Source organism: Pseudopodoces humilis, chromosome 3, assembly GCF_049639895.1.
Source record: "Pseudopodoces humilis isolate 2021_Gansu_Grassland_sample_001 chromosome 3, ASM4963989v1, whole genome shotgun sequence".
Lineage (NCBI taxonomy): Eukaryota > Metazoa > Chordata > Aves > Passeriformes > Paridae > Pseudopodoces > Pseudopodoces humilis.
Window position 1 is genome coordinate 52918519 of NC_142202.1, and position 18098 is coordinate 52936616.

General features: G+C 39.9%; 1 protein-coding gene across 1 annotated transcript in view; it reads left to right on the plus strand.

Annotated features, from left to right (window-relative positions):
* The window catches only part of PHACTR2 (phosphatase and actin regulator 2), a 128328-nt gene continuing 110230 nt past the window's right edge, over positions 1-18098 (plus strand). The window contains exon 1 of the mRNA XM_014263606.2: positions 1-145. Within this exon, the coding sequence (XP_014119081.1) occupies positions 1-145 (145 nt within the window). The remainder of the gene's footprint in view (positions 146-18098) is intronic.

The following is an 18098-nucleotide window of genomic DNA, read 5'->3' on the forward strand; positions in this document are numbered from 1 at the left end:
ATGGCTGAGAGGCCAGGGAGCAGCGGGACAGCGCTGCTGCCCGTCTGGTCCTTGCCCGGTCCCCGCGGCCGCTCCCAAAGCGACATCTCCTCCTTCTCCTCCTCCCGGCGGACCTGCCTGCTGCGGTCCAACGTGGGCGGCTCAGGTAAGGGGGAGGGAGGGAAGGGTCCTTGTGTCCGAGACCTCGGAGCCGAGGAAAAGAAAATTTGGGAAAAGACATCCTCGCCGATACCCTGTCCTGCTCTCCCAGACTTAGGACTTGTCTTCTCTCGGTGGCCGGTGGTGTGGATTTCTGGGGTACGTGGTGCTTGATCTTCTCCTTGCTAAGATGTTTGGAGAGTTGCAGGCTTTTTATACCCATGTTCATACAAGTGAATGAATGAATCCTGGTAGCGTCGTGGCTACGCACCCATTTGCCAAAGCATCTCCGACTGCAAGGGAGGAAAAGTCCCAGGAAGGCTTCAGAGTGTATTGCCGGGACATCAAAACTTCTCATCTTGCTGCTTCACACATTATGCTTCAACTGCATGTCAGAATTTTACCTTGTGCCCTTGTATCTGCTTTGGGGTTTTAATAGGTGAGAAAAACCAATGTGTAAGTCAGAATCCCACTATCTTCCTTCAAGAGTCAATCCCTGAAAATGCACACAGGATGACTGGGGGTGGAAGCTGGCCCTTTGGGACAGAGTAGGCTTCCTGCAGGATTTGGAGAAGCTTTGCTGTATAAAATGAGAGGAAGTGAGGGTCCTAGTTTACAGTGCAGATACTTCAAAGATGCCAAAGTGGCTGGGCTGTGCTTTACAGGTCTGTTTCCTGAGGTAGGGCACTAAGGAAAATAAAATTCTGGTCTCCGTAGGGCTGAGCACATTTTGAAAATGTATTTTGCCCAGTTGCAAATCAGCCCTGCTCTGCTGACTAGAAGATGTCTGTAGGCACATACGCCCTGGCGATGTTGGTACTTTGGATGCACTCACATAATAGGGCACAGAGGTACCCATGAAACACCATCAGGGAAGCTCAGAGTGCACTGAGGGACCTCCTCTGCTGCAGCACAAGATAGTGCAGTGCGTGGTTGGGTCTGCAATGGACCACAGTGTTCTCTTATGCTTGTTCCTCAGGGAGTCTTAAGAGGAGGCAGAACATTTGCTTGGGGAAGATCAAGTATACAGCTATGCCTGCTTGATGAGGAGAGAGGGAATGAAAACTTTCTTAGTCACAAAGGAGCAAGTAGATTCAGCTTATGGGGCCAGAGGCTGCTAGCAAAAACAACTCTGTGCCATTCTGTGTATCATTTTCTGTTCTACCTTTTTCTGTGTCTACTTAAAATTATGGTGAAGGATATTTGGGACAGGGAGGAGGGAGGAGGTTCTAGTTCTTCAGAAAGGACTACTTTTAGATGTAAGGTGTATTTCAGCACTGCCTGGAGAGTGCTGCATGAACAATGCCCTGTGACTGGATGTGTACACCCCTGGATCCAGAGGGATCCCCACAGAGGGATCTCCATAAAGGCTGACAAGATTGAGACCATATTGATGTAGACAGTGTTGGTTAGTGGCTTAAGTACAAAGACTACTGGTAACGAGCTGGGCTCATTATGAGAGACTGGCAAATCTAGTGGAGGTAAAATGACAGTGTTTTCAAAGATATGTTGTTATTTGTAGTTTCTTAAACATGACATTTTAGCATCCCTGTTGCCTGACTTGATTTTTTTTATTTTAATTTTGAGGATTTGCTCCCTGAGAGTATAAATCAAGTGTTGCTTTCTTTGTTTTTTATTATTTTGGTCATATTTTCTTTAATTCTCCCTTGCTGCTTCCTGTATCTTTTTTTCAGCTGCTGATTGGACACAACAAAAACACTTTACATATGGCCACACAACTGTTGATTCCATCTTCAAAAAAGAAAGTATGCATTAAAGATGCAAAGCTCTTTAAATTTTAATATGGTGGTTAGAGAATTGGTTTTATACTGAGGTGCCATTAAAATAACCTGCTTTTTCATTCCCCTGCTAACCTGGTGAACAACTATAATGGGGACAGAAATGTGAAGAAACAATATGAGTCATTATTTTTGCTTCTACCTTTTTCTCTAGCCATACCATTTGATTAAAGTAGATGACTCATTTACATCAGATGTTACCTGTGCTCCAACATCTGCGTGTATAGAAGAACAATTTGCATTTTAAATAATTTGCATTTTAAATAACCTGCAAAATGTTTGCTTTATGCCTGTCCTGAGACTGAGTCACTTGCAACTGTTGGCAGCTTCTGTTGCACATTTGTTTCCATTTTCTAGAACCTGACATGAGTTGAGCTGAGAAGATGTTGTCTCCTCACACTCCTTCAGTGATAAGTTGGTACCCCTGTGGAGGTTCACACTGTCATTTATTTTACCACCTTCTGATCCACCATTCTCAATGCAGGAGCTATGAAAAGGCAATATTTTTAGAGACCCTTCTAGCTAGGGGAAAAAATAACAGCTTATTTTAAAGCAGCTTTGGTAGCAGTTCATAAAATGCATCTGCTTGTAATTCTAGGTCAGTACAGTATGTATCTTGATAGTGCAGTGAGGTAGGGTGGTCCCCATGTTTATGCTGTCTGTGCTTTCTTACCCCCACTCCTTCTTCTGCTGCTCTTACACACTGACAGAAACAACTTGCTGCTATCACTTTACAGCATCTCACTTCATTAGCTGCCATCCAGTATGTGAGGACAATACATTTTCAGGATTTTCTTCTTAAAGCTGACCTTTTCTTTCAGTGCTAGTGGTAGAAGATTACTTAATTTCTCTTTATGGGCTATTACCTCATCCACTTTTTTGTCAGGCCTTTTTATTCATGGTAAGCCCCTAGGAGGAATAAAGTGATAATCATCACAAGTATGGGTGGCATGATCTAGAATTTTGATTTAGACCCTGAAAAAGTGTAGTGTTAGCAAAGTTCAAAGTCTCTGTGGCAGGCATAGTTTCTGCATCACTTCAGTGTTGTGGTATGCCCCAGTTGACAACTGGCTGATTTGTCAGAGCATCTGAATGAGATGAGTGAAGTAAAACATACTCTCCTAAAATTTCAGGACAACACCAGAGCCACTTGCAGAAAGCTGCTTGAATTACACACCTTTAAGCAGTCTTCCATGTTTACTGGCTGGATTTAAACCCACCTTAAAGATGGATCAAGCTAGTCGAGTTTCTTAATGTGTCCAACACAGTGAGGACTGAACTGCAACGAGAAAAAATAACTCATTCAAAACCTAGATTTGGTGGTTGTGGGGCTGAAGGTAGCTCTCAGCATGAGCTGTGGGTCCTGGGTTGCAGGGTGGAAGAGGTGCTGTTTCACATCACATCCGATGGTGAAGCTGTGGCAGTGGTTCTCTTTGTGACAGCCCTCAGGAGCCCATCTCCGCTGCTGCAGCGCCTGCTCTTTGTCTGCATGTCCGTGCAGACACTTTTCTGTTCACTCTCTTTTTAGTGTTGTGGGTTTTATTGTACAGCATTGCACTTTGTTCCGAAGGCAGTGAGGTCTGTGGTGAGGTACATCTTGGTGAAAAGGGAACTTTACTGCTCAGATCAGAAGTCAGAAAACCACCCGTCTCTCTGCTCTGGGATTGATGCTCTCGTATTTTTGCAGTTCCTCCTCAGGTCTTGCTCTTTGGCAGCAAGAAGTTTCAGATGATTTGTTCCATTAGTAAGAAATGCACCTTTCAGGTGGAGAGGTGAGCTCCTCATTCATCTTTCCATTCCTTTCATGAGGTTTTTTGAGCCCTTCTGATGACAGACAAAAAAAACCTACCTAAGAACTCTGACAGCAATTCAGTACCTCAGTCTGTAGCCCAGATGTTGAGTTGCAGAAGAAAATGAAAGCCTGAGTGAAAATGGCAGTCCTGTCTCAACACTTGTACATCCCAGGATGATTTGGGATATTTTTGGGGGTTAATTTATTCAAAATGATAAGGAATGACATCTATGAAGCCATCTGCTATTGACTCCAAAGTAGGGTGGGGAAAAGATTGCTTAAAATCCCCCACTTAAGTGAAGCTTTCTTGTGATCAGGGCATCAAAGTATCTGGTACTAGATGAGAAGAAAATTGATGATTATTTGACTCATTTAAGCTTTTCATATTAGAGTACCCCACTTTGCAAACTTAACAAATGTCAGATTCTCTTTTTATGGAACAAATTCTCTGGTTGATGCAAAGGACACATTTTTGACATGATAAGGGGTGGAAGCTGGCCCTTTGGCTCCAGGTATTTGATAATCTAGAAAGGGTGAAACACAGAATATGCTCTAGACATTGACCTGATTATCTGGGAGCATGGAATTTAGGGAAAAGGTAAATTTTGGGCCAGTAGATAGGTAGCTGTTAACATGTTTCTGTATTTCCTTCTGCACTTGTACGCATATTTCCCCAAATAACTACAAATTCATGTTTCCATATACACAAAGCAAGAATCGTGCCAAGCTCTCTGGGAGTTAGAAAAATGTTGTTTTTCAGTCCTAAGATGGGGTTGATGAGGGAGAATATTCATGCTGTGGGAGAACACCAAAAATAGAGCAGTGGATTTTACTACATTTTATGAAAATATGGGAGATATGGGAAAACATGATTCTCCATCGTATTAAGCAGGACTTGTTTACAACTTAAATTGAAGTACAGAATTTTGCAGGAAGCCCAAGGCAGACAATTTTTGGTAGAAATCTATAGTAGAAGTTAAGACAAATAATAATTTGGGGGGATTTAGAAACTCAACTCAGCATGACTAAGTAGTTTCCAAGAGTTAGTGCATCCTGTCCTAAGTTCACATTAATATTTTCGCAACAATTTTAAAATTTAAACTATTAGGAAGAGGCAGCAAGTATAACCAAATGAAATTTGGCTTACACTTCTAGAATTGAAGCAGCTACTTTGTAATAATCTATTTAGGCCATCATCTCATAATGTTAAATCCCATCCTGGTCAACCTTACATGTAACTTGTGACATGTAAGTAGTTTCAGAATGATGCTGAGGAAAAATTTAGGAATCATCTGTACTGCATACACTTACAAAGTTTAAGTCTGCCTGAAAAACAGTTCTGTTTATAAAATAGATGGGCATATAGAGAAAAGAAGCATGTGTCAGAATATAGTGAGCCATTTCTAATGTGAGTTATATATACCAGAATATACACAAAGTAAGAACCTGCTTGTTTTATACCAGACTAAAAGACCTCCACCAACTCTTGCAGAATAACTGGAATAGGTTCTTGTTATTAGCCCAGACTGATTAAGCATGGAAGGGGAAACCCTGGGAATACCATGGTTTACAAATATAAACCTTGTATTCTACATGTCATTTACACAAGGCATAGTTTCTGAGAGAGAAGCTTTACAACAATAATATATTCAGACTTGTGCTCAGGCTTAAAAAAAAAATAAAAATTTACATGTGATGATAGTCATGGTTGGCTAAGTAGAAGTTTAACTCCAAACAACTGCAGCGTAGTATTTACTGCATATTTTGCAGCAGCTAGACCAGTAGCTGATGGTGAGATCTGCTTAGTGGTTTGCTGCTGAGTGTGTTTTAGTTTCTCAAGGCCCTTTGGCATTTAGCACTTCCTGCTGCTCTGTGGCTCCTAGCAAGTAACCATTTAATATCAGACCACATGTCAAGTGTGAAGGCTAAAGAAGTGATTCAAAGAGTAGCTGAAGAAAAATTTTTCTTTTTCTTTTACTGAATGTAAGCAACTTGTTCAAAAGAAGCTTTTGTTTTGGTTTTAAAACCTAAATGTTTCATTGCCCAAATCCACCAGTAGCATAAATAGTTTGTCTTTCTTCTCCTCCCCACTCTTGCATGTCCTTCTCTTTCTGCCATGGTTTCCTGAAAAAGCAGACACAATTTATCGTCAAAAGACTGGGGAGAATTACTAGTTTTTTAAAAGATTTGTGAAGGATTTGCATTTTTTTTATTTATTTAGGCTTTTTGAAATCAGAATCTTTTCAGTGCCAGAAGTCCTGTAAGATTTCAGCTTTCAATAATGCCAGTATTAGTTATGTTTCTGAATTTTTACTAACTCTCATTGAATATGCTTTATCATAAAGCAGACATCTTTTTAGTGATAATCTTTTCTTTTTCTTCCTTTTCCCCTAGCATTTTACCTAGCATTTGCTACTTTTAACAAATGCAGAAATTAGTTTTTCTCACAAACCGAGTGGCACGAAAGGAACAGTATCCAGAAGAAAACACAAAATCCTGACTTCAGTGTTCTGAGTTCATTCACTTCTCACTTTATCTTTGAAATTGTCAGTCTTAAACCCCACCACAACAAGGGGTACCCTTTCATTCATGTGGAAAGCACTGTGATCTTCCTGAAATGCAAGCAGAGTTTGTAGGCAGTCAATACTTCCCTTGCGGGTGTGCTGAGAAAACTTGCTTCCCATCTCGGGGTTTTGATGCAGAACTGGACTCCTAAGATTGTGTGTTGTATATATTCTGTTAGTGCCTTTGACGTTGCCACGATTTTTGAGTTTTGAAACAGTGAAATATTAGTAAATTTTATCAGCATCAAGTATTTAGTACAGTGGGCTCAGAAGTGTTGGCCCTGCTTTAATACAGCCTGAAGCTGCGAAGCCGCTGCTCTTTGCATGTCGGCCACACTCTCAGGTGGAGGGAGCGCTGCATAGAGGAGCTAAAGGGCAGCTTAAACCACTGCATCCTGTGGTGATGAGACTCTTTTCTACCCTCTCCTATTTCTCTTATGTCTCTTACATGTTTCTGACACATCCTGCATTGTCTTGCAAGAAAAGCAAACACACATGCTCTGGAGGGAGAGCTTTGCTCAACATGCTCTTTACTGTCTGGTTCTATGATACATTCAAACTTTATGCTGTGAAGAAGGCATTTGCACCTTTTGATATCCAATAATTTGTAAAAAAATCTGGCAGTGGTTATCCTTGCCTTGGAAGGATGTACGCTTGATGGACAGGATCCCTTGGGATAATCACATTTCTCTGGTGGGGAAATTCTGGCACTTCTCTGCTGCTGTAATTCCTCTTCCTGATCCCCAAACTAGAAGAAAAAAAAAACCCTATGCCAAATATCTGTATGATGAAAAGTTGTAGAAGCCTCAGTTAATTTTTTGAAGTGACAATTTACCATTTTCATAATTTTTGTCAGATATTTTTCCTGAAAATTAAGAAATATGCCTGAAATCAGGATCATTTCTACAGAATAAAAAAGAAAAAGTTGTTCACAAAACTCTTATTTTATCAGGAAAAAACTGTATTCAAGGAAATTTAAGCTAACTTAATAACTTTAAATGAAATAAGGATGATGTTCATGTTTCCTGATCTTTGCCACCATGCCAAGCTTTATCTTAGAAAGGCTCTGAAGCACTTCTTCATTCCTAATACTCAGCAAGCTTTTCTTTTAGAAGTTTTAGGAAATCTTTTATCCTTTCCCAATGAATTCTTAACAATGGAGGAATCCCTGCTTGGCCTGTACAAATTCTGACCATTATCTCTCAGTGACAGAGAGAAAATAAACTTACTGTGCTTTTACATGAAATAATTAATTGCAGGCTATTGCATTATTATATTACAAACTTAATGTCATTAATTGGAAGTTCCTAGTCCCTTCACATCTCAGTGCATTAGACTCAAATGGGCAGGGTACAACAACCTCTCATGTACCTAACCAGACCTTGACAGAGGATCACCAAAGGTGATGTGTAGGCTCTTAACACAACATAAATGACATTAACTGGAAGCTATGGAGAACGCAGAACAGAAGCTAGTAGGGAAGAGGGGAATGAAAGACTGGCCAGAAGGTGAAAGGAAGAAAGAGATCAAAAGAAGAAAGGAATTTTATTATTTCCAGTATAGTTTGGATAGGAACAGCCTGGTAAAGGTGCCAAAACAGAGCTACTGACTGGGGAAATACTTATCTGGGAAAACAGTGTATGGTGCTGTGCAACTGGGCAAACTCCCCAATTGGGAGCCACCACAATTTGCGTGCAAAACTGAAGTCAAGCCTGAAGTTGAAGGGAAACAAAAAACAACTGCTTTTAATGGAAGTCCACTTTTTCTAAACAAATTTTCTTCTGGATACTGTAAACTGTGCAAACATTAGAAAATGTGGGCCAATCTACAAAGCACATATTTAATTCAAATAACTGTTAAATGCTACATTGTCTGAAAAAAAATAATACAGTAAAAAAATAAAATTATTTAAAAAATAATTTTTTAAAATATTTTATCTCATGGGAAGTGTCACCACGCTGCCATTTGTGGTTGAATGCTTCCTCTTCCACATTTCCCTCCCGGCCCTGCGCTGATGGTAATGAATTTCTCTGAATAGAGCCAATCATGAGAATTTCCTTTTAACTGATTTTTAATATAGTATAATCTGTGAGTTTATATATCCACTATATAGCTTATATGAATAGTAAATAGTAATTTGATAAATATATCTTAGGCCACAGCATAATATTAAAATAGACACTATGTGATGTTAAAATGCTTTTATGTAACTAACTCAGGGAATGGTGTAAGATAATTAGGTAGTTCTTTGCATTTGTAGACTATCTGAGTGACAAGATAACAGTGGCAAAATCCAGAACCCAATTTACTAACTCCTCGTTATCAGGGAGTGTAAAAACAACAGAATGGAACCACGAGAAGAAATAAAATGTATTAGTTTAATCTACAGCATGGCATGAAGACAAGTCAAAGGTTAAAACCAAGCACAATAACACCTAAACTCAAAAGAATGTTTGAATGTGTATAAACTCTTATGAATATGCATGTAACCCTCTGTAATGTAACAGTATATAAAGAGCATTATTTTAAGCTAAGGGTGTGCTTTTGGCAGATAGCCAAGCACCCCAGCTCTGGATTTTATCCCTTTTATCCCTTATTAAACTTTTAAAAATTTTAAAGAGTGAACTTTGTTTTTCACACAAACCATGATAAGAACTGCTCCAGCCCCAAGAATAAATCATGGCAAAGCTGCCTTTGTTACTTAGGTTTGTAGGTACCTCTGCCTATGTTTCTGAGTAGACTCTCAACTCTATATCCTTAGGAGTGAGCCAAGAGAGAGAATTACACCTTCCAAGGAGTGTGGCATCTTTCTTTCAGCTGTCTGATTTTTGAGCCCTTAACATTTTTTAAAAATCATGGTGCCTTCCTGTTACACCTTCCTGCAAAAAAAAAAAATCTGAATGGCAAATTTCACATCATGTTTACTTGAGTGAATAGCAAATAAAAAACAAGTCTGCCACCCAACTATTTAAGTATTTGGAGACACATCTGCTATGAGTTTCGCCTTTCTTTGGAAGTTGAGATAAACAATAGCTTTTGGTCTACAAATAGCAAAAATAGTTTTGGGGAAAGACTTCCAAAAATTGATGCAGTAATTTCCAGAGCTTTCTCATATTTAGCTGGTCATCTTGAGATTTTTCTAATGGGATCTTTCTATGGCAAACTGGTGAATGTGTGTAATTTCGTCGGCGATTTCAGCTGGCAAGCCATGGTGCAGATGTTTATCACTGCACACATGGTAAAGGAGAGCATTGTACACTCTCATGCATTTAGTGGTCTACCTGAAACAACCTCTGAAAGCTACATCCTTGCAGTGCAGCACTTGCCAGACCTGGAGGGAATGAGCAGAGTGAATGACTTCCTTGCAGCTACAGGGGCAAAAGACTTCAGGACTTCAGATGCACTGCCTGCCCCTTTTTTGGCTCTGTATCAAACAGCTGTCCTGATGATCACCAGACCCTGGAAGAAAATTTCCCCCCCTGCAATTTCCATGGGGAATTTTGGGGTTTTTGCCTTTCACTCAGTGCCTGCTGTGGAGGCAGTGTCAGGCAGCTCCACAGGCTTGGCTATCCTTGGATGAGGGAAGATGGCACACAGCCTCAAACAGCAAGGCAATTGCCTAACAGCAGCTAAGGCATTGAAATAACTTTCAATTCAAGCTGGGTTAAATAAAATGCAACCAAAGCACTTCTTTTGTAATTTCTAAAATAACTCAGTTGCTGGTCTTTTGAAAAGAGAAAGGAAGCATCACAGACAGAGTGAGTGCTGGCAAGCTATCTATAACCAGTCTGCTGAATTCAGGAGGAGAACAACCCATCAGACTTTACCTTGGTGTCAGCAGTTTAAAGATTTTCCATGCTTCTTTTCCTATATCTTCTATGAAGTTTGTAATAATATTGTCTGTTTCAGATGGCTTTGCATTTCAGTAGAAATCTTGTAATTTATTGAAATTTGAAATACATCCTGCTGGCAACACAGAAGTTGTTATCCCATAAATTTCTGGTGAGTGGAAGTAACTCAGTGGAGCACATGGCTTTTGCAACTTTATTGCATTACTATATAAACTCTGTGGGGAAAAACATATTTGTTCCACTCATGATAGGTCGAGATTGGAAAAGCATTGTAAGCACAGGAAGGGATGTGTAAAAGACATTTCTTGGGAGTGAGATTTATTGGGCTGGGGAATGGCCTCCCAGGAGGAACAGTGAAAGTTGCTCTCCTTTAAGTGCTGGAAGCACTTAAAGCCAGAGCTGGAAATGCACTAAAAAGTACACCAACAATGAGCAGGGTCTTTTGCAGTTGTGGGTGTTCTGTGTGGGGGTTTCTGGTTTGGGTTTTTATTGCTATGTTTAGGCCAAGTCAGGAATGACAGCAGAGGGACAGAGGACTGAGTACACAAGCCATCCATCTGCCAGACTCACTGGGCGAAGGAAAGATGGATCTTGCTTTGTTAGTGGATGGAAGAGCCACATCCATGACCCACCCCCAGTGGCAGGGTGTCCTCTCGACTTCCTTTAAAAGCAGACAGAAGTGAAAGAGCTGGAAAGGAATTCTTACAAGCAGCAGAAAAATAACTGACAATTAGATAAGCTAAATGAAAGGGCAAAGCCAAATTTGCCCCTAGTATTTTGCTGAGGAGTTTTGTTATACACAGTTTTATCCTAAGCTTAAGATAAATATATATTTAGATGATTTGGGGTGAATATTTAGAATATTTAGATGAATTCTAGGCAACATGTTTTTGACAGTGAGAAGTACTTTAAATAAACAAACTTAGTCTGCTTTCTAAGACAATCAACTTCTTTAAATAAATTATATCAAAGAGATTTTAATTCAGGCACTAACTAATGAAGATAATTATAATATTTATTAGAACTTCTTTATATTTATTATTATTTATTAATATTTATTATTTATTTGAATATTTATTAGAACGTACATACTTCTGCTTCAATGAACTTGTCTCATATTATGCCCCATAGAGAAATAAACCCCAGAAAAGTAAACTTCATGCATATCATGTAAGAAATAAGCGATATTTGGTCCAAAATGTTTTTATACAAATATTGATTATCGTAATAATAGGATAGAGGGGAAAAAAATCCAGAAGGGACTCTGCAAATGGCAGAGTCATGTGATAGCAGGCATGGAAATAAATATTGAAATAAATGCTGCCACAGAACTGCAGGACAGTTTTTATTAGGGCTGCATCTTTTTTTTTTTCTGTAAAACTGCAGTACAGGTTCTTCTCTTGGGAATTCACAGAACACGAGGAAGAAGAGCATGTCAAGGGTGCTCTGTACGTAGGAATTGAAGAGCTCTTGGGTATGGTAACGTGTTCATATGAAAAAATAGCTACCCAGCTTCAGTTCAGTCCAGTTCATTTAATTAGTAATATTATAATAATATTAATATTAACATCATAATAATATTAATAATAAATTAATTGAAATAAACGTCCATTAGACATTTCTCTAAACTACTTAAATATAAACATCAGACTGGTGGGGCCTTGCTTTTTCTGCTAGGAAATACAGGTACACAGCCACAGGGAAGGAAGGAGCTGCTTGGTAGCTATCAAGTATCTCCAAGAGAAATGCTGAAGACTGGCCACATGGACCCTTGCTCTGAACAGGGAAACAGGCTTCAGTCACTGCACTTTGAGATTGCCATGGAAGGAGAAGTGGCTGGGCACCCCTTTCCTTTCCCTCTCGAGTCCACGCTGTCATTTTTCCCTCCCATTTCTATGATTTGAGGTAGTGTAAGTAGATAGCACAGACATTTTGATCTTTCAGCAAAAGCATTCACTTTGAGAACAGCGAGGAGATGCAGCAATTCCAGTAGACCAAGCATCCTCCAGTGGATGCCACCCAGGCTATGCCAGAGTGGTCCAGCCAAGCCATCACTGTGACTGCATCCCACCCAAGCTTCGCTGTCAGGTGCTGTGCAGCCCCCTTTGAAATGCAGGAGCGCACTGCCAGTGAAGGCTACTGCCGTGTCTCTGGCCTTGTGACTTCATTGTGACTTTCCAATGCCCTTTCCAGTGCTCAGCATTGTTGTGTTTTGGCACTTACAGTCACATTCTCAGTTGTGGGGTTTTTTCCCTCCAGCAGCTGCTGGACTTCTTTGGTGTTGAAAACTTCTGAAAACACAATTCTCCCATGGCCAGTCATTCAGAGGTTAGGAGAAAGAGGCAGAAAAACTACTGTTCTTTTTTATTCCAAGAGAAGTTATAATATGCTTTCTATGGCATCTCCACGCTCCTGGGGGCTTTATTCATGATGTTGGTGCACTTGTAGTTGGCAGTGCTGCTATTGACTCCAAAGGGTCAAAGCAAAGGCTTGGGCTGGAATAGATTGCTGCAGCTTTTATCCCAGGAAGAATTCTTTACACCATTTTACAAAGATGAGGTGACCTGAAGTTAAATATCACAGTCCTGTAGAAGGCAAAAGTCCCTTTGGGAGCAGTTTGGCTTTTTTCTGTTCCAGCCTGTTAAGAAAATCCTGATGGAAGTAGAGATGAGATGCATTAACAGAGATGAGATGCATTAACAGGTTTTGTGATTGGCCAGGGTCAATAAGGATCAAAATAAATGTGAGATTGTTTTCCAAGGGAAATTAAACAAAGAGCAAGTACAAAGCATCTGCAGCAATTCCATAGTAGGTAAAAATACACAGCAGCTTCCACCTTTATCCTGTGAAAGCCCTATGAAGGTCCACCCAATGATGTGGGAGTCTGCAGGCAGCCCACCTTCAGAGAAGAGGATCTTCTCATGGGAGGAGAGCCCTGCTTTGGCTCCTTGTTACTCAGGTAAGGACAGAAAGAGGATGGGATTGTCCATGATTACCTGTGACTCACTTCCTCTGCTGCATGTGAGCAGGAGAGAGGAGTGCATTAGCTCTTCTCTGGTGTGAGCTGTATTACCTCTCTCCACAGAGCTAGGGCCCTTATTATAGTACCAAGAGGAGTAGGAAGGGCCAGGAGAAATCAAGATGAAAAAGTACTAACTCAGATACCAAAGGAAAATAGAAATGGTTTAAAATGTAAAAGATCCCCATCAAAAATGAAAGAAATTACTTCACTGAAATTTTTTATACCTTCTTTTATGTTAGTCTGCCATTATGTCCACAAACAGAGCAAATGATATCTTTATCCAGAAAAATCCACTGATTCTGCTCTGCTTCTTTCACTTTAGCTTCAACAAACTACCTTTTGGCTCAGCATCTCTGATTCTTGTTCAGTGGAAAATCTTTATTCTCCAGGCCTTTTTGTACTATGATGCCCACCAAGTGTGGGAAAACTAGGGATGCTCTCCATCTAGCAACAATTACTGTAGGAGTCCATCTGCCTGTGGTGGCCAGCAGAGGTGATGTACTGGACCCTTACCAGCTCCAGCTCTGCTCTGCTGTAGATACGAGGAGAATTGTCCGTAGGCTGAGATTTTGCAACAGGACTGTGGAGGAGTCTGAAAACAATGACAGAAAACAACAGATAACTAGGTTAGTGGCTTTAAACAATTTGTTTGCATTATAGTAATTGCCTGAAGAAAGCCTCACTTATGTGAGCAATCTTTTTCATTTTCTCCCTGTGTAATGAAGGTGTAAGGTAATGGAGCTTTCTTCTGCTGTTGTTTGTGCTGTTTCCTGTCCTACAAGGCCCAACAGCTTCAGTGACCTTCCTGCAGGAGGAGGGAAATGGGAAAAATTTGGAAAAGCCAAGATTTTTGGGTTTTGTGAGTATGCTTGTATTCATCAATATATGGTCAAAACAGGATATGTTGCCCAGTGATAAGGTAGAATTAACCCCCTTATGCTTCCTGTTTTGTTACATCTTCCTTACTCTAGTTATTTTTTATAGGATTTAAGGGCTAAGAGCATCCTTAATGTAATTACTGCAGCATCTTGCCTTATCACCACCCAAAGAGCTTCCCCTGAGCCCAGCCACACACGCTGAATGCCTCACACTATGTGCTCCCAAATTCCCCCTCTGCCTTCACACCCATTTGCTGATGGGGCTCCCATCATCTCCCACCTGCACAGCTTGGTTAGGTACCTTAACCTCTCGGCTGCCTGTCAGGGGCTGCTGTGGAAAACTCGCCTGGGGAGAGGTTCTGGCTCTCAGGGAGATGCTGCTGTGTGAGGCTGATACACTAGATGGAGTGGTTGTGATGCTGATCTGCAAAACCTGCCTCTCTGTGCTTGATTTTTGCCTGGATCAGGCACCTGCCTGCAGACAGGATCTAAAATATAGGCTTGTTTAGATTGAGTGATCAGCAGCAGACTGCCCTGAGCTGGTTTCACCTGGTTTCTGCTCCTCCCCAGAGGAAGTCACAGCAGGATCTTCATTAGTTTCGGTGCCTTAAGTGTCTTTAAAGGCACAAAGCTGGAGTGGGATGGAATGGGGATGGTGTGTCAGCATTTTAAATTTCATAATGCTCCCTTCTTCCCCTCCTTTTTTTTTTTTTTTTTTTTAATCCATAAAATGCATATTTAAAAAACACAAAATGTTATTATCAGCCATTGCTCTTCTCTCAGCCAAAGTAATGCTGCAAGCTTGGCATTATTGCTGGTGAAATTGGATCTCCTTGTTGTATTGATTCTGATGTACTTTTGGTCAGGGTTTGTGGGTTCTGCATTGATCTGTCAAAGAAACTGCTGAGGAGTGGGAGAGCAAGGTCTGTTTTCTGTGTTGTTTGGGAACTAACAGAAGCTCTTATTCTTTGCCAGCAGCCAGTTGCACACTTGGATATTGATCCATTATGAGGGAATCTGGCTTTAATTAGTACCAGGATTTCCAGTATTTTTGCAGAGTGCTTTGACCCTAGTCCACAGCAAGTTTGCAAAGGCAGACTCTCAGGCTGAGTTGCACCTTTATTACGTAGTCTTCTGAGAAAGAAATCATTAAAATAATTGGACTAAAATTTTTGTGTGTCCTGAACCTGAAGTACTATTTTCTAAATCAAAATCAGTTGGGTCTATATAAAATGTGTTCAGCAATACATCTAGGCCTTGATTAGCATTGTGCACTTATGTACCCTGATGTCTTCCTGGCCTGGCAGACATTTAGATTTGGTGTATGCAGCTCTAAGGGAAGATGCAGAATCCCTTGACTGAATGAGACTGAAAATAGTCATTCTTTCTCCCAGACTGAAAATTACAGCATTGGAAAGACTTTCCTCAGAAGCCTAAAAGAGAGATGTCACTCATTCTTTCCAACCTCAAAACAGTTTTATGGCAGGAAAAATCTTTTGTTTTCCTTTCTTCTCTTTTTAAAAAATTTCTTTTCTTTTATTCTTTGAGGAGAAGGGCCTGGTATATTTTTGACATTAGAGGTATTGTGTGAAAAATAACCCCACAGTAATGTTAAGTGGTTCATATACAATTGGTAAGTATTAAAGATATCATCAAAATTTTCATATATACCAGTCCATCAGCAACAGAAATTTTTTTCTACTTGAAATATTAAAAATTATAGATAGTAGATATATGACTAAAAGTAAGCTAAAGCAGTCTTCCCATGACACATCACTGAATGAAACATGAAAATAGCACTCTAACTTACCAAAACATTTCTCTGTTATTTATTCAATACTGCCTGAAATGATCATAAAAAGTGACTCAGTGAAAAATGACTGTGTTATTTTACAGAATGCCATCCATGTTGAGAAAATTACATCTGTAAGTCCTGACCATCTCCCACATATATGTGCAGATGAATAAGGAGAGAGAGAGGGAGAAACTTAAAAAAAAAGCCTTTGAATAGCTCTTCTTAGCCAGGTGAGTGCAAGCCTTGAGCTGCCACATCTGAGCAATCACTGCAGCACCTGCAAGCCCAAGGAGCCAAAGCTCCTTCGCTCCACAGCATCCACAAGAAATGCTTGGTGTGTTTCAGCCCCAGTGGCTGAAGAATATCCAGGATTGCTGCAGGTTTTTTGAAAGCTTTAGGGCAGGCTCCTCTGTTGTTAGAGCAGAGTGGTAGAAATTCTTCATTCCTGGACTCTGGGGGAGATAGCATGGTGAAATTCCATTCAGGTCTTGAAATGTATAACTGATAATAATCTTATGTGAGGATGAAAAACACAGGGGGGTTTTGGGGTTGGTTGGTTGGTTGGTTTTTGTTTGTTTGTTTAGGTTTTTTTCATTGGTTGGTTGATTGTTTGGTCTGGAGTTTTTTATTAATTTTAAATTTATGCACTAATCTGGTTTGGATAAAGATAAAATATTGACCTAAAGATATAATTAATAGGGTGGTCTACTACATTGCTTGCTGCAACCTTAGAATGACATAATATCTGAATTATTCCTTTTAGTTTAACTGTTTGGCCTACTTCCAAAGGGGTTTTATTCCTGATTTGGACTGTGGGAGAAATATAGCAGAGAATCTTCAGGTTCTGGCTAAGCACATTAAGGTTTATCTATTTCAATTTACTTTTCCTTTATAAAATAGAAATGTAAATGTTAAACTTGTCCTGTATTTGTGGACAGGTCTAGCTCAGAAGTCAGTGTCATGGAAACATGGCCTAGATGTTATCTTCATGAAGGGTACAACCGTTTGATAAATTGCTCTCAAAGATATGCATCCGTAGTTTTCTGTCAGTGCAAAAGGGCATCTCCTGCAGGATCTTTCATGGGGCAGTCCCTGGCCCAGCTCTTACTCAGTGCTTCAGTTCTGATTTGAATGTAGGATTACAGAATATCCTTGCAAATTTTGCAGCTATTGCTAAGCCAGGAAAGTTGCAAGCACTGGATAGCACTGCTCTTGACAAATGCTCTTGACAGATTTAAGCAAAGAGGTAATACAGCTTTCTGTCAATTGACATACTCCTCCTTTGCTTTGGTTTCCACATAACTAGGGTGTGCAAAGACAGCATTATCAAAATCCAGGTAAAATTCCAAGCCACACTGTCAAGTAATTTATGTCCAGTACTAAGGTTTTGCAAGGATTTAAGATATTTGAAGAACTGCATTAGAAAAATGATGAAACTACTACAAGAAATGTACCATTTCAAGGCTTCATCAAAAATACTTGTATTCTGAGGCAGTCTGTCAGACTTAAAGGCAGCAACCTGAGAACATAAGTAGAGAACAGAAGAGTTGTGAGATTAAGACTGCATTTGATTGTGCCATTTACCCACACTGCTAAACTGAATGTAAGTGGGAGGAAGGAAATTGTTGAAAGACAGCACACCTGTGCTTTAAAACCATGGATGGATAACACGGAATCAAAGAGGAAACAATCTTCATTGTAATCCCATTGTCCAGACTGACCTCAGTAACAAAAGAAAAAAGGATAATAGTAGTAAAATAACCAGATATTTCAAATTCATTATATTTTAATAATCAAACCACTATTAATGATGTAAATAAAAAGATTTAAAATACTTTTTTGTCAGTATCCTTCTATAATATTCTCTTTCTTATTGAAGGAAGTAAGCTTATACTTTTCATCACCCTGAATGCAAAGAGAAGGGCAACATAGCTCTGAAATACCCAACCACCTTTTGTAAGAGCTTTAGTGAGCTTTTTCTTCTTGCTCTCAAGAGAGCACCTTTCCATGCATTACCTAAATACGCTCTCCAGGCAAATTCAAGCATCATGTTCTTGATGAAATGTTGTTATTTTTAGAAATAAATGAAGCAGGATACATAATTTCCCCTCCTACCCCTTTGTTGATGCTTTTATGGAACGACCTGTGTTCAGAAGTTAATTGCAGCATCCCTGATTGTGCACAAAATAGGCAACTGCCAGTGGGTGCTATTGTAAGGGGAAAAGAAAAGGAACAATGCCATACAAATGTCACTTGGGA